The 21,183-nt window shown below is 37.9% G+C and overlaps 1 protein-coding gene across 3 annotated transcripts in view; it reads right to left on the bottom strand.

Moving 5' to 3' along the window:
* Nucleotides 1-21,183, bottom strand: part of larp4ab (La ribonucleoprotein 4Ab) — a 134,760-nt gene that overhangs the window by 52,996 nt on the left and 60,581 nt on the right. For 2 of the 3 annotated variants that reach the window (XM_028825853.2, XM_028825855.2), the window contains exons 2-3: nt 8,162-8,309; nt 1,902-2,069 (exon numbers count right to left, since the gene is read on the bottom strand). In XM_028825853.2, the coding sequence (XP_028681686.1) occupies nt 1,902-2,069; nt 8,162-8,309 (316 nt within the window). Of the gene's footprint in view, nt 1-1,901; nt 2,070-8,161; nt 8,310-15,290; nt 15,436-21,183 lie in introns of those variants that run through there. The other variant, XM_028825854.2, reaches the window with a different exon arrangement.

Below are 21,183 nucleotides of genomic sequence, written 5' to 3'. Positions count from 1 at the left end.
GCAAATCTTTCTTCAATTGCATTTTTACACTCAGTTTGACAATGTGACGTTTCTAAACATGTTCCAGTTGCTGTCATTTTTCTCACAAATAATTTGATTTTTTTTCCCCAAAGTACTGAAGAAATTTGGCCTTTGCTAAAGATGGATTTAAAAAACAAATCGCAAATGCCTATGAGAGACATGGAATAGAACTTCCTACTAAGAAATTCATATTTCCAAGTGATATTTAACGATAGGCACCTTCAGAGTTTAGTCTGTTACCTAATTGTGCCAAAGCTGCAATATAAATCTGACCTCCCAACTAATATGGCTACACAAAACAGTTCAACTTTAAAAAGCGTTTTGTAATTCTATTTTATTTTGGTAAAATACTACTCATTTATTATATTTCCATGGCTATTTCTTTTTGGAGAAAAATATTCAGCCACATAATAGCAATTTCATATTTCTGCCAACTATCTAAAAAGAAATTCACTTGAATAGATTTAACTATCCAAGTGAAAAACAGAAACGGTAACCAGAACTTTCAGTACCAGGCCAGCGAATCATTTTGTTATATTAATATGATTTGACAGCATTAATTATTCTTAATCCCTGAAATTTAAAGCATGAGAAAGTAAATGCAGGCTTATTCAATGAAAAAAGGATGCTTCAAAAATCTAATCAAAATGCAGGATCAAGGACCCAGAGCCCTAACAGTTTACTAATATGCTCTTAGGTATCACTGCTGTAAAATGAAACATCAGTTTACTGTGAGAGCACCCCTTCCAAGATCATGGATTAGCTTTCAGATTGCTTTCCAAAACCTTTTTTATCCTATGTAATTAAATGTCCTCTTTCTGCAACACATCATTTAGTGGCTTCTCATGCCTCTAGCTGGACAGACATACTGGACAGGCATATAAATCAATTGTGGCCTTGATCTGCAACAAGTGTTTGCCAAAGGATCGAATCAACCCAAGCAGTAATTCAAAGCATTCAATATGTTGAGTAAAGCAGAGAAACTTTGGTTGCTGACTTCAGTTTTACACCAAATGATGGACTCTGGGGCCAGAACACTCAATGCATTTTACACTTTCATACTAAGACTACTTAATCACAGCAAAATGTTCTTCAGATATGCAGGCTTATACATTAGGCTTTGTGTTTCTTTATTACAACACAAGTCTTGCTAATACAACTAGAGTGATACTTTACATATTTTATGACAATATTTTATGGTTGCAGTCCATACTGATTACATGCTTCAAAAGTCACCTGATAAGTGTTGCTTTGGCTTATACAACAGTCAAGGAAAAGTGGAATGGAAATCTGTCAATCATCCCCTAATCACACTGAACAGGTTGAACAGCCAGTACTGTAAAACTGAATTATGGGAAATACTATACCAATAACGAAGATGTTAAGTCATCCACAGAAGAGTGGTAGCACAAGAGATGGTATTTTGAGAAGCAGAGAATAGTTTTGTAAATGAAGTAACAAGAATATGTATTCAATTATTGTATTGAAAAAAAGGACAAAAGTGATGACTTGTCATAGTTTCAGATTGCAAGACTGAAGTAAGAATCAATGACACATCTAGATAAAGAGCTAGATGACTTTATGGGCAGCAAACCAAATGGACTTATTTAAACATATGGCTTTATGTGCACGGAGTCTCTCAGATCTCATAATCTATCAGGTCATCAGGAGAGAAGCATTGCGGTAACAGGTTCACCAGGTTGAGAATAAAAGATGGAAAAAAGGCAAAATAATAAGAGACAGCAAGCAAAAGGGGTGGAAAACTGGCAAAACCAGACCATCAGTGCTCTGGCTCCCTCGAAGCACGATACCTGATCATCATTGGAGTCACCAAAATCCACCATGTGTAGAAGCCTGGTAAATGCAAACAGTTTACAAACCTGTTAAACCAGGAGACTCATATAGTGGGAAGGTAATATCCAAGGCATCCATGCCATTAACGCCAACATCCTCTGAAGGAGCAGAGGTACTGTTGCCACTGGACTCCGAGGGGCTAGAGAACATCACGTCATACGTCTTACAGGCATCGGCCGACATTGGCATGTAAGCTGAAAGAAACAAAACCAAAACAATTAACCACCAGTGACAGAAGGATTTACTTTCCTTTAAAATGGCAACCATCAATGATTCCATCACAACCATATGAAACAATTACTGTATCTCAACACAGTACAAGTTCAACAGAAACGGATTTGCAAGCATGCTCCATCTGCCAATACTCATGGCACAGATAACTAGGAAGATCATGGAGGCAAGTAAAACCACAATGCATTTAAAACTGATGTACAATTACTGTTCAGCATACACAACCATGGCACATATTAAAGTTGCCCCAGAAACATGCATAAACAAGTGAAGCTGTACATATACAACCAGTGCTGCAACAGCAGAAATACAAAACAAAAGCCCCAAAGCTTAACCACACCAAACAGGTCAAGGTCCCAGTTTAACAAAAAAAAGTTTGTGTTCTGAAGGGTATGTTTTAATAAAGCGAAGATGGAAAAAAATGTGACCAGAGATTCCTGAAAGTATCTCTCTCATGAAAAGGATGTGCGTTTTTTAAATATATATATATTTTTTTTTTTTTCATAATAAATGGCATGTGAACTGGTTATATCAAAAAGTAACTAGATACTATGTGGGGAAGAAATCAGAATGCACAAGTAAAAGCATGTCAGGTAAAATGGATCAAAAAAGTGCATTTCTGCAAAGTTAAAAACAGCATCTATATACCGATCAGCCATAAAATTAAAATAATCTGCCCAATATTGTGTAGGTCCCCTTCATGCTACATGGACTCCACAAGACCTTTTGAAAGTGCCCCTGAGATAAATGGCACCAAGACAATACCTGCAGAATCTCCAAGTCCTGTAAGCTGAGAGGTGGGGCCCATTGTGCATCGGACTTGTTTTTCCAGAACATCCCACATATGCTCAATAAGAGTGAGATCTGGGGTATTTGTCATGTTTTTCAAATCATTCCTGAACATTTAATTTTTTTGCAGAGTGTATTATGCTGATGAAAGAGGCCACTGCCTTCAGGAAATTATGTAGTCTGAAACAATATTTAGGTAGGTTGTATGTGTCAAAGCAACGGTCACATGAACCCCAGGGCCAAGATTTCCCAGCAGAACATTGCACAGAGCATCACACTGCCAACCCTTACACACCCCTCCGCTACTGCATCCTGCTGCCATCTCTTCACCAGGTAAATGACACACATGCACCTGGCCGTACACATGAACGAAAAATAAAACATGATTCATCAGCCCAGGGTAGCTTCAATTGCTCCATGGTCCAGTTCCAATGTTCACAAGCCCATTGTAAGAGCTTTTAGCAGTGGACACTAGAATCCCAGAAGTTTACGATTTTTTTCATTGTCCCTGACCACCTTAAATTTTTCTGACAAATGGCAAGAAGCTCATAGCTTCTTATCTCCTTCAATCAGATGAAGGCATCACCCTGCTGCAATCCTTACAGTTGAAGTCTGTGTTGAAGTGTTGATCAGCCGATACGTTTGTAAGGCATTACATAGGTAATGAAATACTGTGATTTGAGATGCATACGTTTCATGTGTGTTCCGTGTCTACAATATCTGTGTTAAGTACAGAATGACAGAAGAAATGTGAGGCAAGAAATGCTAAACACGCAGCTAAAACAGAAAATGTTTTCATATGTTATAGTAACACGACAATGTTGACATGAAGTATAGGATGTGTAAAGACTGAAGCCCAAAGATCCAATAAACACTTTTTCACAAAAGGAGTGACAAAACAAGCATGCTTTCATTCAAGAATAAAATGGAAGAAAAAGAAATTGCTCAATTGACACGTTGCTGAAGCCCAACTATCAGCCGGTACAAAGTAGAAGACGTTTGCAAACGCGTGTGCTTGCGCATTTGATTTTCAACCAGTTGCCATAGTGGTACCGCTGTTTCGTCTCAGATCTATGCAGATGGCACAGTGGGAGAGCTACCGTTTAGCAATCTCAAGACAATAGGTTTGAATCTTGTGTTATCGCTGCACGTAGCACTTTCAGTAGTGATCTGCTTCTGCTATTATCAGATAATAAAAGCATACACCTGATGTGATTCTGTAACATCCTGTGTAAATTTAGGGTACCTGTAAAAGTTAGAGCTGACCAGATAAAAAGCAGACACACAAACGCAGATTAATCATTTCTTTTTGGGTGTCTTGTTGAGCAAACAGACACCACAATGTATATGGTGGATGTTACTATTCCTTGTACATGGACATTCACATCAACATGTCACTTGAATGATTTTTTTATTCTGTTTTATTCAAGAATCCAAGAATAAAACTAAATAAAAAAAATTGTTCAAATGACATGTTGATATGAATCCACACATTTTCAAAATTAAAGTGGGCTATTAAAACAGTGATGAGTTACGAGCTTATTGACATATGTCAGGAAAATTGAAGGAGGTCAGGGACAACGGAAAAAAATTGTAAGCTTCAGGGATTCTTGTGTTAAAAGAACATTACAGGTGCATCAAAAACATAACACATGTAACCTTAATAGTTACTTTCCATTTCATTTTTGTTTTAGGAATTGTGTCAAGCTAGCAGTCTCCAAAAGACAACGTTGGTTGAGGTAGCGAAGTATGCTCTCCTTTCAATTAAAATGCTCTTTAAAATGTGAATTTTAAAACTTACAATAAAAAAAAATATGGCAGGTATTTCTCCATTATGTTTAAAAGGGAAGGAACCAGCTTTTGTATGCTGCGATGAATGCTCAACATATTCAACATAAAACAGCAAATCAGAGTTTAACTCTTTTAGGGCCAATTGTTTTTTGTTTCTTTTCTCACAGGGCTGAATATTTTTCCAAAACCTAACTTAAAAAAAAAAAAAAAAAAATACAAAGCAATTGTTTAACATATCAAATCAGCAAAAAATATTTACTTTTGACAAATGTTACCGTCTTGCATGATGTATGAGGCTGCATACTATATGATTTCACATACATATCACATACATGTTACACAGCAAAGTCCTGCAAAGTCTGATCTCGCTCAAAGCAGCCAATTGCATGCATTGCCATGTTGCAGTGCTTACAATGTGTGTTGCATTGGTGCCTCCTTTTCAATTGTCTGTTGCTGCACTTTCTCACATATATTGTTAATGTGTACTGTAGAGACAAGTCACTTGTTTGACATCGTGCCATGCCACTGCCACCAAGTTTTCTGCCCGCATGAAAACCGTATTGTCACGTCTTTTCATCTTCAGCCTGTCTGGCTTCAACTGTGAAGCCATGTGTCTCCTGTTCATCCTCACTGTGCCACAAGCTCCAATTCCTCTGCTCTGTAGCTCCATGAACAATTCTGGGCATGTATAAAAATTGTCCAAATGTACACAACATGACCCAAACGTTCATAGCCCTGAAGCAGCTCCAGCACAACCTGACTTATCAAGGGACAGTTCTCTCTTTGAAAGAAATATGAATATGTGATTACTTTCAGGCAGAAACCGGTGTTTGCTTCTGCTAGTACAAAATTATTAATGCCATACTTTGTGGGCTTGTCTGGTATATATTGTCAGAAAAAAGGCATCCCTTTTATTTTATCAGATTCATGCACAGACAAATCAGGCCCAGGCTGATAAAATTGTTTATATGTTGGTTCCACAATGTCAGGCAGGGGATGAACTTTTTATACATGGTTATAGCCTGGCTCACCCCTTGGGATTTGCTACTGGTTATCACAGAAGTGAATAAAACTTTGCAGCAGCACGTACCTATCACGCGGCATAACCTGTCCAAAGCCACCAGGGGACAAAGCACATTTGGACAGATGCTCCCTGAAGTTATATCACCAGTCTAGTCCCATCTCTATTTGTAGAGATGTTTGTTTGTTCAAGAGAATTGTGACTTGTAATTAGGACAAGCACTCTGGTTTCTTTTATGCATATATGTATTGTGGATAAATAATGTGTATAGTTTATTAGTTAACTATTTTCATGGGATTTTACAATATTTGAAGTATTTTATGACAACTGAACAGTAAGCCTAAAGAATTTAATTTGTTAATAAAAATGAACCAACATCTGTGGTTTACAGTTTAATTGTAGACATACAAAGATTAACACCGACTCAGAACATAAGGCTTCTACACATTTGGTTATGCATAAGAATAGTGAAAAATTATTTTTAAAAACAACGGAAAAAAAAGTACCTCCATGTAATTTTCACTTTAGTCATACCGCAGGAAGACACTCAACGGAAGAATTTATAATACTACTGATTGTACTGTATAATAATATAAAACCAAGTACATTAACTTGTATCATTTACATACACAAAACAATAAAAAACAAGAATTTACATCAATTGGAATAACTTCAAAATATTTATTTGGAAACTAAAAACCACTGGGTCAAATGAAGTAAACAAGCTGCAAAGACAGACAGATTGGTTGCTTAATGCCTTCTTTCCATGTCCAGAACTATTGTGTGTGAAAGAGAGTGTGTTCATTTCTTTCTCTTCATCATCTAGTAAGTGCTCTGGTATAGCAAACAAGCTGCCAGCTATCTTCATTTGTACCTTTCTTTTGAGTATCTGAGTGCATGTTTTCATGCATGTGTATTAAAAAAAAAAATACAAAGATCACAAAAACTACTCATGCAAAAGTTTTGCAAATCAACAGGTCCCATGACTAAACTGAGAACAGCGCTAAAATCCCAGACATTGATCAAACACTTTTGAAAGCTATTGCAATAAGTACAACCTCAAACTGGACCAAAACAGTACGCTTAGACACTATAACAAGACAAACATGATGCAGCATGTTTGAAAAAGTTAGGTACGTTTCTTTGAAAGTTACCATTGTACATATATTCCCAAACACATGTACAGTAGAAACTGAGACTTGTTTTGTTTTTCTACCACTGCTAAGTTGTGCTTGAAGCTGTTGTGCTGTGAGGTGCCCATTACACAAGCTGGCAACCCTCACAAACGTGTATTCCGATTGGGTTGAGCGTCTACCAGTTCTGTTCCTATCAAAGTTTCTTTCAGTTTCCAATTGCCTTTGGATTGTGTAAGACACCATTATACTAACTGAAACTTTCATTTTTTTTTTTTTTTTTTTTTGCAATTTCTCTAAATGAAAGGCCTACACATCTAAGGATAATAATGCTCTGTCTCATTTCCTTTCTTAATTGCCATTTTCTTGCCATTATCACTGGAATATTGTCTAGTGGTACTTCAGAGGGTGTAGTAACAGTCTGTCCCAACTCTGCTATAAGACAGATTGACAGAAGTTGGGATACCTGTATAATTTGGTTGTTTCAGCTTGCAAGGCTTAATTTACTTTAACTGCTGCAAAATATCTGTAGATTGTAATCTATTAGTTGTTCTCTGATGAAAGTCCACTTGTAACATTCGGAAATTTCCTTTTTGTTCAGATTTTGCTAACCCAACCTTTCAATTTAAATCTCTAGAAGTTTACTACTTACCTTTTCACCATTTTAGGTAATTCATTACATTTAAATTGAATAAATTTGAAGAAAAACAGATGTTCTAAAACTTCTGACCCGTATCGTGTGTGTGTATACCAAGTCTTATTTATTCAATGAAAACGCCATTAAGAGACATTTGAACAGGAACCCAGCATATGCAGGCTTGAAAAGAAGAGCATGCACATTAACACTTGATAACCAACACCCTCCAAAACCCCACCTCATCAATTCCCCCCAGCATCCACCTACCCTCCCCTCCTTATTTGCTATATATTGCCTTGTATATCTGTATGTTAATCATGTTCCTCTAATGATGAATCCTGGTAGGAGTCAAAAGCAAAGGAATAAAAAACTATTTCACTAAGATATGTGATTCATTTTCTCCCTATCTGGATTTCCAGCTACAAATTTTATTATCTATATATCTATTAGATATCTATTATCTCTATATAGATATAGAGAGAGCGATATATATATATATATATATATATATATATATATATATATATATATATATATATATATATATATATATACATACATATACACACACACATGTGGAGTCTCACATCATGCTAAGAACATGTGAAACAAATTTTAAAAAGCAACATGCAACTATTAAATTTATCAGTATGTATTACTAATAAATATCTATGGAAGGCTCACCCTCAGAGTACGCCACTGTTGTGGGGGCTTCGTCCTGCCAGGAATTCTCTGTCCCGTTAGCAGTTGCTGGACCAGTTTCAATGACACCCTGCGGAATTTCTTGCCAAACTTTTGCATTCGGATTCAGGCCAGCCCCTTTGGAAGTAACCTAGAGTAAAAAATAAATGCAGTTAGAACATATCCAAATATGTAAATAAACTTCAAAATACCTAATTACTTTTCAAGCTGTAGGGTATATGGGGAAAAGAAAAGAAAAAAAAAAAACAGCAAAAGAAGCTTGCCAATTGTAACCTAAGAGCACTGCACCGGGAAGCACATAGATATCTCCAAACGGCATGGCCTTGTCAATAAAAAAACACCACCACAAAAGCTTAAGAGCTGCTCAACAAGGGCCACCCCAACATTTAAATAACTGAGAACAGCAAGGAGAATCTGGAAAGAACTACCAGATTCGCATAATTTATGAACAGACCTTGCCAGCCAATTTTTTTTTCCCCGGAAAATGTATCTTGAAGACAGTAACAAAAGGAATGGTTTTCTCTCTGTCACTATATTTCACATATTTGTTCACAGAACACAGAATTGTATCAACTGTATAAATTAATGAACATATGCGTTTACCATCTTATTTTGTATACGGGTATATATTTGATGGCTTGGTTTCTTTAATAATTATCTTTACTTTTCAGTAAACAGCAAGGCTTCAAAGAGGTGAATAATTTGTACTTTAAAGACCACTAAATTGCATTTGCACTTGTTCATCAGAATTGAGACATTTAGAAGAAACAGAGTTTCAGATGATTGCATTGGTGAATTAATACTGAGTACGCTGCTAACAGTTTAGCTTTGCTCCGATGATTGGAGAATAGGCAAACAGACCACTGGCATTTTTTCTTAAAATAAACAAGTTAATTAACCTGAAGTAATATGAAACACAAAACAGAATTTTGTAACACTGATGACATGAAACAGCAGTCCTTCATGATTGAGGCACAGAACAGGTCAAGATCTTCTAAAACAAAAAAAAAAAAAAAAAAAAAACTACCCGATAACTACCAAGCTGATAAACATTTACAACACAACAAACTTATTTATTATGGAGCAACAAAAAGAAGTCATCAAGATGTTGTAATAATACTGTAAGAGTACAAGAGCAGTCTGGAGTTGTGCCTAAAGACTATCAGCACTCATTCTTTAAATACTGTAATAAAAAAAAAAGTTTTCTATTAACTTGATTTACTATCAACAGGGACATTTTTATTTTTAGGTCTTAAGCAAGAAGTCAAATGCTTTAAAAAGTCATAATATAATTCCAATACAGTTATTTAAAACATGACAGAGGAAAGATGAAGCTCCGATTTCAAACAACAGGAGAGGAGATGGTTACTTAGGAAAGCAGAGCCATGAAACAAAACTGCTCAAGGAATTTTCAGTCTTAAGATGCTTTCCCACCACAGGGACATTGTTTTCAGGACCTAATGAGCCCCTGGACCACTTGTGGTCCTTGGCAGCTTCTTATGCAAAATATGTGACATGCAAAGAGTGATGTGATGCAAAGACACACGCATTTGGGAGTTCACTGGGTAACCCCCTCATTATTGCTTTGACATGGCGTATTGTGTGGTGCACCAGAGAGGCAGCTATGAAGAGTGATGTGGTGTGAAATGCAACACCTTCTTCACCTGGGCTCCATCTTCACTGATAGTTCTCCAAACTACTAACAGATTGGTTGACCACAAACCCAAGCGCCATCTTACCAATCAGCACAATCCATCACCTGAGCCCCACCCACAATAGTTCCTGGTTGAACGAAAAGTACATGCCCTGGAGAAGGAGCTAATACATACACACATACATACATACACACATACATACCATACATAAATAAATAATGTGGCAGGAACTACAAATGGCTCAAGTTCATGCGGTGAGAATGCTACAAAAGTCCCCAAGTTTCTAAAACTCCCTGTGGTGAGAAAGCGCCTTTAGACTTCATTTAAATAATCAGGTTGGAGGCAAATGATTTGCTCCTGTGACTGCCACTTGCGTAGTTTGAACATACTCAATGATTTACCCCAACAAAATCAATCAGGTTAGATTTTGTCACATGTCAGAGGGACAGGACAATGTGCTCAAGAGATGTCAACCAATGACAACCTACTCAGAATTACAAAGCATATAAAGCAGTGGTGAGGAATAACGCACGCTGATGTGCTTTAGTCATTGCAACCAGAAGACAGGCTTGTCTGTCTAATACAACGTTTTACATACCATAACATAATGGGGGAAAAAAAAAGAAAAAGGGCAGAGATAGCACTTGAACTCACTATGCCTACAGACCCTTCACACAGCACCGGCTCTGTCAGGTAGCACATTATTGACATACAGAAAATGGGGAGGTACCCAAAATACTTTGGAAATGTGAAACTGGAAAGTTTGCATAATTTAGCATTTCCATCAATTTCTACTTGTGTAAACTGACCTGCTCTGGCACCGAGAACAACAACTTCAATCAAAGCTGCCATCCCCTCCAATTAGATGTTGTGTCAAGAGACATTGGTTTAAAAGAGGGGGGAAAAAAAACAAAAAAAAAATGTTACTTTGGTATACTTTGGTGTAAAGATACCAGTCATTTAGTCTTCCAGTAATCACAAGGATATTTGTTTAAAGATATGTAATTGCAAAGTAGGTGAAATCATTATCAATTGTTATACACTGCATAAAGGGGATTAAGAATGGATTCAAGTGAAGACAATTCAATGGTAAACACGACTTTTAGGCCTTGAAATAAAAGAACTTCTGTAGAATTATTTGTACAGCATACATAAATAACTTGCACAGCTCGAATGGTTCGCTAGGAACAATTTGGCCCCGTTTTCTCAGAGTCTGGCTGAAGAGTAAACTAACTTAAGGTTTCGTTTTAATCTTCATTTAAGTTAGGCGCGCAACTTTCACAAAGCACTTTAACACACGAGTCTATTTGTTTCTTGTAACACCACATGACATCCTCTGATCCTTCAATTCCAACTTCACTGCTTACAAGTCTAAAAATATCACAGCCCGCCTCCAATATGAATGCTCTGCCCGATTCCACACAACCACAGGCAGGACAACAAGTTTAAAATAGTGCCACACTTGCTCACACTAAGCTGATTACAGGCACGAGAGATGCGCTGAACTGTATGAAACCAGTCAGGCAAAAATAAGCTATGTCCACAAGAAGGTGAATAAGAGTAAAACGAGCAATACACAAAGGTGCAAAAGTCCAGCTTCATGTCAATTCACCTGTCCACTGTCTTAAGATCATTACAGTAAAGGAAGCCCAGATATTCTCACACTGACTAATTCACTATTGACATTTATTGACTACTTCCAAGTACAACTGGAAAAGAGAAGCTTTTAAATTGTATGCAAATATTTCATTTATTTATTTAACTGACACTAAATTGTATTAGGCAAATTTCTTGCACACACTCAAACATTACATTTAGGTAAATGTTATGGCCACTGCAAAATAAGGAACTGAACCCAAATCATTACTATTGACAGAGTATAAAAATGCACCCATTTTCAGAACCACCCAAGTCAACACAGAATGACGAATCAACTGCATTCTGTTCATCTACAAGATATAATCATAAATAACTGGGCCTTCTTAGCAGCAAACATTATTATGCTAAACATCTTAAACCTACAAACATGAATTACTTTCAAGAAATCAGCTGGAGGGTAACTGTTAAAAGTTAAGGTGCACAACAATGTGTGGAGGGAGAACAGCTACACACATGCAATACATGCATACACAGTCAAAACCACTAAACTAAAATAGTTTGTATTGAGAATGACAACAAAATCAGATTAAGTGTAGGAAACAGACCTATAGAGAGAATATCGCCACTTCTATGAAGGAACACTTCAGGAAAAAAATAAAGATGCTAAAAAAAAAAAAAATTGTAAACGGTGACGATAATCACAAAGTATTCCAATAAACTAACTGAATGTGCCATAAAATGCTTTTTGTTGTTTTTTTTATATACAATTATTTCAGTGACATCACATGCATCTTGGAATAAGCCTTTAAATTAAAACTGTCACTTTCAGAAACCAAAGTTATAGGTGGGCTCTAGTGCGTACTTTGTTTCAATTGGCAAATCATCAGTAGAGCTGATGTAAATCTTTGACCATCAACAGCCACATTTACAGCAGATACTTCCGATGCACACACCTGATCATGAACGCAAAGCTTCTTGTATTAAAGTAGCTGCTTCACACAGAAATCCGTGAAAACTTTTCCTTGCAATCAAATCCACCAAGGACAGGCAAAATCAAAATTTTAAGTTTGCACTTCATTTTTGACTCCTCAGTCAAAAAACAGTGCTCGCTAGAGTCCACCTGATCAACTTAAGTGAAAATGACAGTTTACATCTCAAGCATGTATTTCACGTTGCATGTAGCGTCATTAAATAAATCCATCCATCATCTTCTAAATCAACTAAATCCAGAGCACACAGGTACAGAGAAACTGGAGCCTATCCCGGCAAACACCGAGCGCAAGGCAGGAACAACACCTGAATCCTGGATTCCAAACAGCAAAGCAGAAGACTAGCACTGTGCCACCATATCACCTGAAATGAATGAATAATCAAATAAATAAGCAACAAAAATCACTAAGACACGTTACATACACTCACATTTTTGTGATTTATGGTTACATTTCTCAGACATACATTTTTCACTTGAACACCTACACCACCAGTCAATGCCAGGAAACACCTAGAAATGCATCAATTTCTATCAAAAGCAAGACTTTTTGTTTAATCAAGATACCATTATTATACTTAAAAATACATTTAATATATTACTAGTGTAACTAATGGCTATTACTGCTTGCAGTAACTGATTACTGAAACAGACTGTTTCTCTAATAACCAATTAGCACTTAAACATGAATAACTTGGGAAAAGGTAAGAGTTGACCATTAGGGCACTGAAGGAATAGCTGCTGAAAATGGTGCTGCTTTGTCATATGTTAAATATCAGTAATTTCAAGCAGTAAGAGCCATTAGCCATACTAAGCTCCATCTTAGCCGTATTTTTAAATCCACAGTATCTCTTCATAAAAAGGTGCCAGTTTTGTAACAAAAACATTAACCTATTTGTGTGCATCTAACCTTTTGAATCATAGTGGTATACACATTTAGATTAAACCAGACATACTTACAAATCCCAAGAGAAAAATGTTTTTGAATTATTAATCCAGGTGAGAAAAAAATGCCATTACCCTCTGTCAACTCATTACGAGATATTTTGGCAATTTCCTTTTACGGGCTGTTTTTGGCTTATACCGGATACTTTCTGGAATAGGCATCAGTATCTCCACAACCCTACCCTAGATAAGTGAGTTTATAAGATGGATGGAAACCTGTGTGACTTCCAAATTACAAGTACCTAAATATAAATGGGTCATTCGTGAATAAACATTTGTAAAAATTACAATTAAGAGTGACATATATAAGTATCCTCTTTGGTAAAACCAAGTAGGAAGAAAATATGGAATAAAACTTACAAATCAAATAATTTGATGCGACAGAAACAAACCAAAAACACATCACTCCCAAGTAGTCGAAATTTGAGGCACAAAAACTGATTACATGTCGCGGCCATTTGTTTTGTATAAAAGGACAACCATTCACATTCCAACTGTCAATTAAGCATAAACGCTAGGTTAACTACCTTACTATAACTACAAAACAAAATGTTTTGTTAATAATGTTGCTCACTTCCAAAGACATTCCAATTAAGTTTATTATTTTGGAGTTAATAGAAAATACTGAACATGTTAAAAGATACATGTCTGTTTCCCTTGTAACATAATACTGTCAACGTTAAAACACCACAAAGTGGAACCTGACTGCCACACACTGATCCTTCCCGGAGTAACTTTTCCTGCCTTGCACCTAATGCCTGCTGGGATAGGCTCCAGCTTCTCGCAAACCTGCTCTGGATAAGCAGGCTTTTAAAAAAAATGAATTGATGAATACTGACGAAACTGTGCAACTTTCAAACAACATGAACCTGAACACAAACTGATGGGCACAACTGAATAAAGTCAAGTCGTAATTAGAATTAACAGTGACATATACATGCATCTTCTTTGGTACAGATATCTGATTTGATTCACAAATCAAACAATTTGCGAGGAAAAATAGCTCGGAACAGAAGTTAAAAGCGCAGAAACAGATTCCCAAAAACCCGTGACCACCAATTCTGTTAGAATGTCATTAATGCATGTAACAACTATCAATTATGCAAAAACATATCCATGACATGTACCGTATATAATATACAAAATAAAATGTTTCCCGCAAAAAAAACAAAAAAAGAAAACTTCTAAATTTGCCCGGAGAACAAAAAGTTCGATCTATCGATATTTTAAAATGACACGGGAAACAAGCAACTAAACTTTTAAGAGCCTCCAGTGATGTTCCTTGTTTCGATGGGAATTGAGAAAAGTCAAGCAAAATGACGCCTTTTATTGGCCAACTAAAATGATTACAATATGCAAGCTTTCGAGGCAACTCAGGCCCCTTCTTCAGGCAAGATGTAAACAGAAAGCATTAAACACGTTAAAACACTTGTCTGTTTCTTTGAATAATACCTGAAACTTTAACACACCACCAAATGTAACCTGATTTAAACATGAAGATCCCACCCGAGCTAACGGGGTGCTGAATGGACTCCCGAACTCGAAAGCCTACGGCCTAATGGCGCCGTCTCACCGCACAGTTCAAAGGTGTCAAGTCCGCATGGCGTAACCTTCAGCAGGCCTCTGCCCCCACCCCCACGAGTCCTAGACTGCTGACCCTGTTTTCTAACGATCCACGGTGACCTTGGCCTCGGCTTCGCACTCGACCGTTAACTTCTTGAAAACACAATGTTCCTTTGGACACCGCGATAAATTAACGCACCGCGTCCCGGCCTATGCATCCGGTGCCGGCCTGAGAAACACATGGCCTGCATGCCGCACCGCGTCACCCTACACTTTAACCTCACGTCGCTCGGTCGCTCCCTCCCTCCCTGCCGTCCGCCTAGAGGATTCCCCGTGCGCCTGGACTATTAATTCTCCTCACCTCCACGAACAGCAGCATCGTCGCTCGGGTCGAGCGCGGAGAACGACCCGGTTTGAAGCTAACTAGCTCCGTGCTCCCGGCAACTCGGCTACTGTGTGTGCGGCTTCGCTCGCAGACTCCTCCTCCTCACCCTCCCCCCTCTACCAACCCGTACGCGCTCTGCCGCAGGCCTCACGTCCGCCATTGGCGTCACCAACTGTCACTTGAGCACCTCTGGTCCGCCTTCCTCTTTCCGCTTCCGGCCAGGGCAAGCACATGGCGGCACTCAAGTCGTTTGCCGTAAGGATCGCGGCGCCCCCTGTCACCTCTGAACGAAAACGAGGCTGATAAGAAGCTTGGCTAGAGAAGGGCTTTGCGGAATATGATAAACACTGCAAAGGTTGGTTTTAAAGCCACGGAGACTTAAAAACAAGTCATCACCATCGTGTCGCTCAAGTTCCCGACTTTCAGAGTGTGCGCGTACACGAAAAGGTACACACGTGACGGCAAGGACAGGACAGAAACTAGAAACGTAAAACCGACGACGACAATGTCAAACTCCATTTTCAACTGTTGCGATTATGGTCCCTTATGAACAAAAACGACTTCTACACAGATGTCTAATTTGCAATAATTAATCAAAGGAAAGTAGCGTAAAAAACGAATTTATAAGAAATGTAATGATTTACTTTAAGAGGTTGAAGTACATCGTAAACGAGACTAGTTAAGTCAAATAAGATATGTTCAAGTGTAATTAACATGTTCTTCAATGCCTTGGACTATATGAATAAAAAGGAGTGGAGTGAAGGATCCAATTATCTGTTCCACGAGGCTGGACAATGCTAGCAGCACTTTGAGGATTCTGTTCTTTGACCCCCCCCCCCCCCACTTCTTCAATACCATCCAGCCACCACCATGTGGAGGGGTAAAGTCACCGAGATATGCAGGTGGATGAGCCTGTGGTGTCCTGGGACAATGGACTATCTGTCAGGCAGACCGCGGTTTGTGAGACTCAAAGACTTTGTGAGCAATTCTGGATGGAGTCTCGTCTCCTCTTAACTTTGGTACACCTTCTACTACAAATAGCACCAGGTTATGTCACATACACAAATTCTCAGATGACTCTGAACTTATGGGGCGTATTGATAAAGGGGATGAACTAGAGGAGGGGAGTCAGGTGGACAGCTTTGAGAATTGTCTGCAAGTCAACATCAGAAAAATTAAGGAACTGGTTATTGACTTCTGTCACACCAAAATGCCTTTACATCCGGTCACTTGTTCAGGGGGTGAATGTGGAGGTGGCCCACATCAATGGCAGGTTGGGCTGGTCTTGGAACAGAAAAGAACTAAGAAAAGGCAGAGCAGGCTCTTCTTCCTTAGGAGACTGCATTCCTTTAATGTGGGAAGTAACATTCTTCATATCTCCTATAACTCTGTGATGGTCAGAGTGAGGTGCTGGGCTAGTAACATCATTTCAAGAGAGGCCCACTGAATCAACAAGCTAATTAAAAGGGCAGACTAAATTATGGGACACACTCTGGACCTCCCTGGAGGAAGTAGAGGAGGAGAAAATGAAGACAAAAACGAGTGCCATTATGAGCAATGCTGAACATACTCTCTCTGACACTCCAACATGGAGGACCTTCAGCCAACAAATCATTCAGCAGAAGTGTATCAAGAAATGTGACTGGGGGTCCTAATATACCAACAACAACACGCCCATATAGTGCCTCATTGGATCCTTTATACCAACAGCAATAAACCTGTAGAACGCCACATTGGGACTGACAAGTCAGAATTTTAACTTAATTTTAAATTTTCTTTTGAGTCGTTCTGATGCATGTTCAGACAATAGTATACGTGGATATATCTTGCCTGTTTATGTATTTACTTAAACAGAGTCTGTAAACACAAAGCCAAAATCCCCCCTGGCACAAATACAGCCCTATATAAAACAGTTTAATGTCTAAATATTCCTGATTTAAAAAGAAATGTGTACCTTTTCACACTCTGATAGATGTCCTCATATAGGGATATATCCCCAGTAAAGGATCAAGACTAACATCATATTTATAATCCATCAATCTATAATAAGTCTAAAATGATAACCCCCATGCTTATATTTGAAATTTGTTGTTTTCTAACACTTCTGGGAGTGACTCTTAGAGGGCTAGGACTACCAGTTAAAGAATCAAATATGATCAGCAACCTCAAAATAAAATGACACTCCATATGCTGTATTACCAATCACCACTTTTAAAAAATTTAGTGAAATGGAGTAACTGATTTCTCATATCCCATGCAGGGGTGTCGAACTCCAGTCCTGTTTGACCGCAGTGGCTCCAGGTTTTCATTCTTACCATCTTGCATTAATGACCAGTTTTGGCTGCTAATTAACTTCTTTTGCTTTAGTTTTTTAAGACTCAGGCCCCTTAGTTGTCTATTTTTGCTTTATTAGCAGCCAAACCATAATGAGACACAAAACGAGATGCCACATGACTAGCTAACCTGTGCCCATCACACAATGTCTGTAAATAAAGAAGGGTGGAGGTCTCGGTAAGGCTAATCTTCTCAGGTCCCTAAAACATTTTGATGGTGTTCTTATAAAAAAAACAGAAAATCAACAGTCTTGAAAATGTCTGCTATGGCAGAATGAGAGCAGCAACAAGCTGTGGAATTAAATAATGGGCTTAATAACAGCAAGAATTGGCTTCTCATTATGAAACTGGTTGCAGATTGAAGCCCCAATTTACCTGGTCATTTGTCAGCTCATTTCATGTCTCATTTCTGTTTGGCTGTCATTTATTAGTGAAAAGAATCAATTCAGAGGACTGAATCCTTAAAAACAGGGCTATTAAACTGAAGGGAAAAGAAGTTAATTAGCAGTGAAAACTGGTCACTGATTAGGAAAAGGGTTAGAATGAAAACCTGCAGCCACTGCGGCCCTCCAGGCCTGGAGTTTGACATCTGTGCCTGAGAGGGTTGGCTAATGTGGTGCTGCACAACTTCATGTCCTTCTGATGATTTTTGCTGAAGACACCTATTGGTCTGCTCTTTATCATGTGGGTGGAAATTCCTGCGCAAAATATGACCCACAAATGCCCTAAAAGTGAGAATTCTAGAGGACCAAAAATGGGTTTGGAGAGAGAGAGTGTGTTCCAAAAACCTCAAAGTCATGCATAATTTGACATCAAGACGAGTCAAACGGTGTATAACGAGGGGGTGTTCTTGTACTAATGAAAAAAGTATGTGATTTCAGAGTTTATATGTAATATTTTCCTTCAGAAGGTTGTTTTTATTTTTTTTAATAATTAGTATAGGGATTACATTTCATTGCCAAGTCAACTTATAAATTAAAAGCAGTCTCTTTTTTTATATTCAAAATTCTTGCTTTAAAATAACTTTCCAGTTTCCTTAAAGGTGTATACCACTGGCATTGGTGCAATCCATGATGGTATGCTCACCTTTATTAAGGGGACATGTTTTTAAACTAGTTATTTAATTTATGAAAACCTTGGAACGATTTCTGTCAATTGGACTGGCAAAGCCAAAAGAAACTTTAACAAGTTTATTAAGGACCTACTAACCTTCAAAATCCCCTCCTGTTGTTCAACTTAACTGGGCCTCAAAACACATGCTTGACTGGAAAATGTGGCTACTTTCTCATAGATATATTTTGATAGATAATTCTTTCACATTATTTAAGATAATGCATAAATGTTATGAATATCTAAATTTAGAGCAGATATATTAAATGTATGCAGCTATTATGGGGAAAATAATGAATGTATTGAACATATTTTTATACGTTTGTGCATTCCAAAGATTAGTCTTGCTTTAATGATGGAGATTAGGAAAAAAAAAAAAGAAAAAAATGCAAACTGGAACAGCATTGAGAATGTTGATATCCTAATTTTATTATACAAAAAGTAACAAAGAATCTAACTGCGTAATAAATCTCTTCATTTTACTTTCAAAATTTTATCCACAAGATAAAATTCAGCAACATAATTCCAATTAGTTTACTAATTGATGACATTTCTATATTTTTTAGAAATATTAAAAGGCAGCCAAAACACTAAATCCTGTATCTGAATATAAATGTTATGATGCATTTAATTTGTACTAATGCAGGTTTATCTGTGTTATGTAGTTTAATATTCCCCAAGCTTATGCAATTATTTGAGTGTTATCTTCTATTTTATTATTTGTAATGTATTGCTACAATCTATAAAATGTATTAGTTACAATAGTAATATTGTTGTAATGAATAAACATACATCCAAACTTAATCTGTTCCAGAATCCCGTTCAAGTTCCAAGACAAATTTTCCCCCTTTAAAACAACAGAAACTGGATTAATCCGTTCCTGGGTCCCACAAGCTCAAATTTTAAAAATGATTTTAACAGTAAATACACTGGATTTTAAGGTAAATATTAACAAATAATATTTGAATAAAAATGTAAATTAATAAAATTAAAAATATAAAAACCCCTGTTTTTCATTAATCCAAACTAAGAGGAGTTTTTCCATCTGTTCCATACTTTTCGATCTCCTAGAGGTAAGTGTCGTAACCCCTTTGGCCACATCAGCTGCTTTGCTAGCACGAAGCTAACAGTCGACTTAGGCATCCCGAACATAGTAGCGAGATCAGCCACACGTGTACCACTTTCATGCTTAATTAACAATAAGATCTTTTTTTAACTTCAATTGTAGCTCTAACGGGCGGCACGGTGGCGCAGTGGTAGCGCTGCTGCCTCGCAGTTAGGAGACCTGGGTTCGGTTCCCGGGTCTACCCTGCGCGGAGTTTGCATGTTCTCCCCATGTCTGCGTGGGTTTCCTCCGGGTGCTCTGGTTTCCTCCCAGTCCAAAGACATGCAGGTTAGGTGGATTGGCGATTCTAAATTGGCCCTAGTGTGTGCTTGGTGTGTGGGTGTGTTTGTGTGTGTCCTGCGGTGGGTTGGCACCCTGCCCAGGATTGATTCCCTGCCTTGTGCCCTGTTGTTGGCTGGGATTGGCTCCAGCAGACCCCCGTGACCCTGTGTTCGGATTCAGCGGGTTGGAAAATGGATGGATGGATGGATGTAGCTCTAACAGCTTTCCTCACTACGCTTTTTAGGACCCATGGCGAATACACCCAAGTTGTTGTGTTTATATATATATATATATATATACACACACACACACAAAACAGGCACAAAAGCATAAAATTAGCAGCAAAAATCACAGAAGATGCTTTCACTACAGCTTACACTACAGACAACGAACTGAACGACAAAGCGTATGGGAGGCCTGACTGCTGGGGAAACGTATGCACAAACACACACAAACAACGTGCTGGGCATTCAGATTCCAAGGCAAAATTTGCTCAAATTTTTCGTTTGGATTCTGTGGGCAATACTGTAATTCATAAAACATAACCATATCAAAGTCTGCTTTTTCTAATTGCATTATGAATTTTCTGGTTGAATGACTACCTATTAAATAACCGACTGGGTGAAAGTGAGAGGGGACCTGGAGGAATGTAGACCTGAGGAGGAGTAAGCATCCCAAAAGTGGAGGAACATCCATCCATTTTCTAAACCTGCTTCACCCATGGCAGGGTCACTGGGAACCTGCAGGGTGCAAAGCAAAACTAAAATATGCAAACTAATAAATGCTTTGTAAATTTGGATAAACAAACACCACAATGATACATGAGCATATACAATTAAATGTGTCATGCAAAGTGTTGCTCATTTAATTGTGCCTTCATTTATTTCAGTGATCCAGAACACAACAGGGCATTTTCATCCTTCAAAGTTGAGACAGTGGGCTCTACAGAGTACTTGTTTTATTAGTGAGGCTCATGCTCAAAAGGTGCAGCTGCAACAGAAGGAAACTACTGCAGGAAGCGGCAACTTTAATTATAAAG

Source organism: Erpetoichthys calabaricus, chromosome 3, assembly GCF_900747795.2.
Source record: "Erpetoichthys calabaricus chromosome 3, fErpCal1.3, whole genome shotgun sequence".
Lineage (NCBI taxonomy): Eukaryota > Metazoa > Chordata > Cladistia > Polypteriformes > Polypteridae > Erpetoichthys > Erpetoichthys calabaricus.
This window is presented reverse-complemented; position numbering and strand designations above follow the sequence as displayed.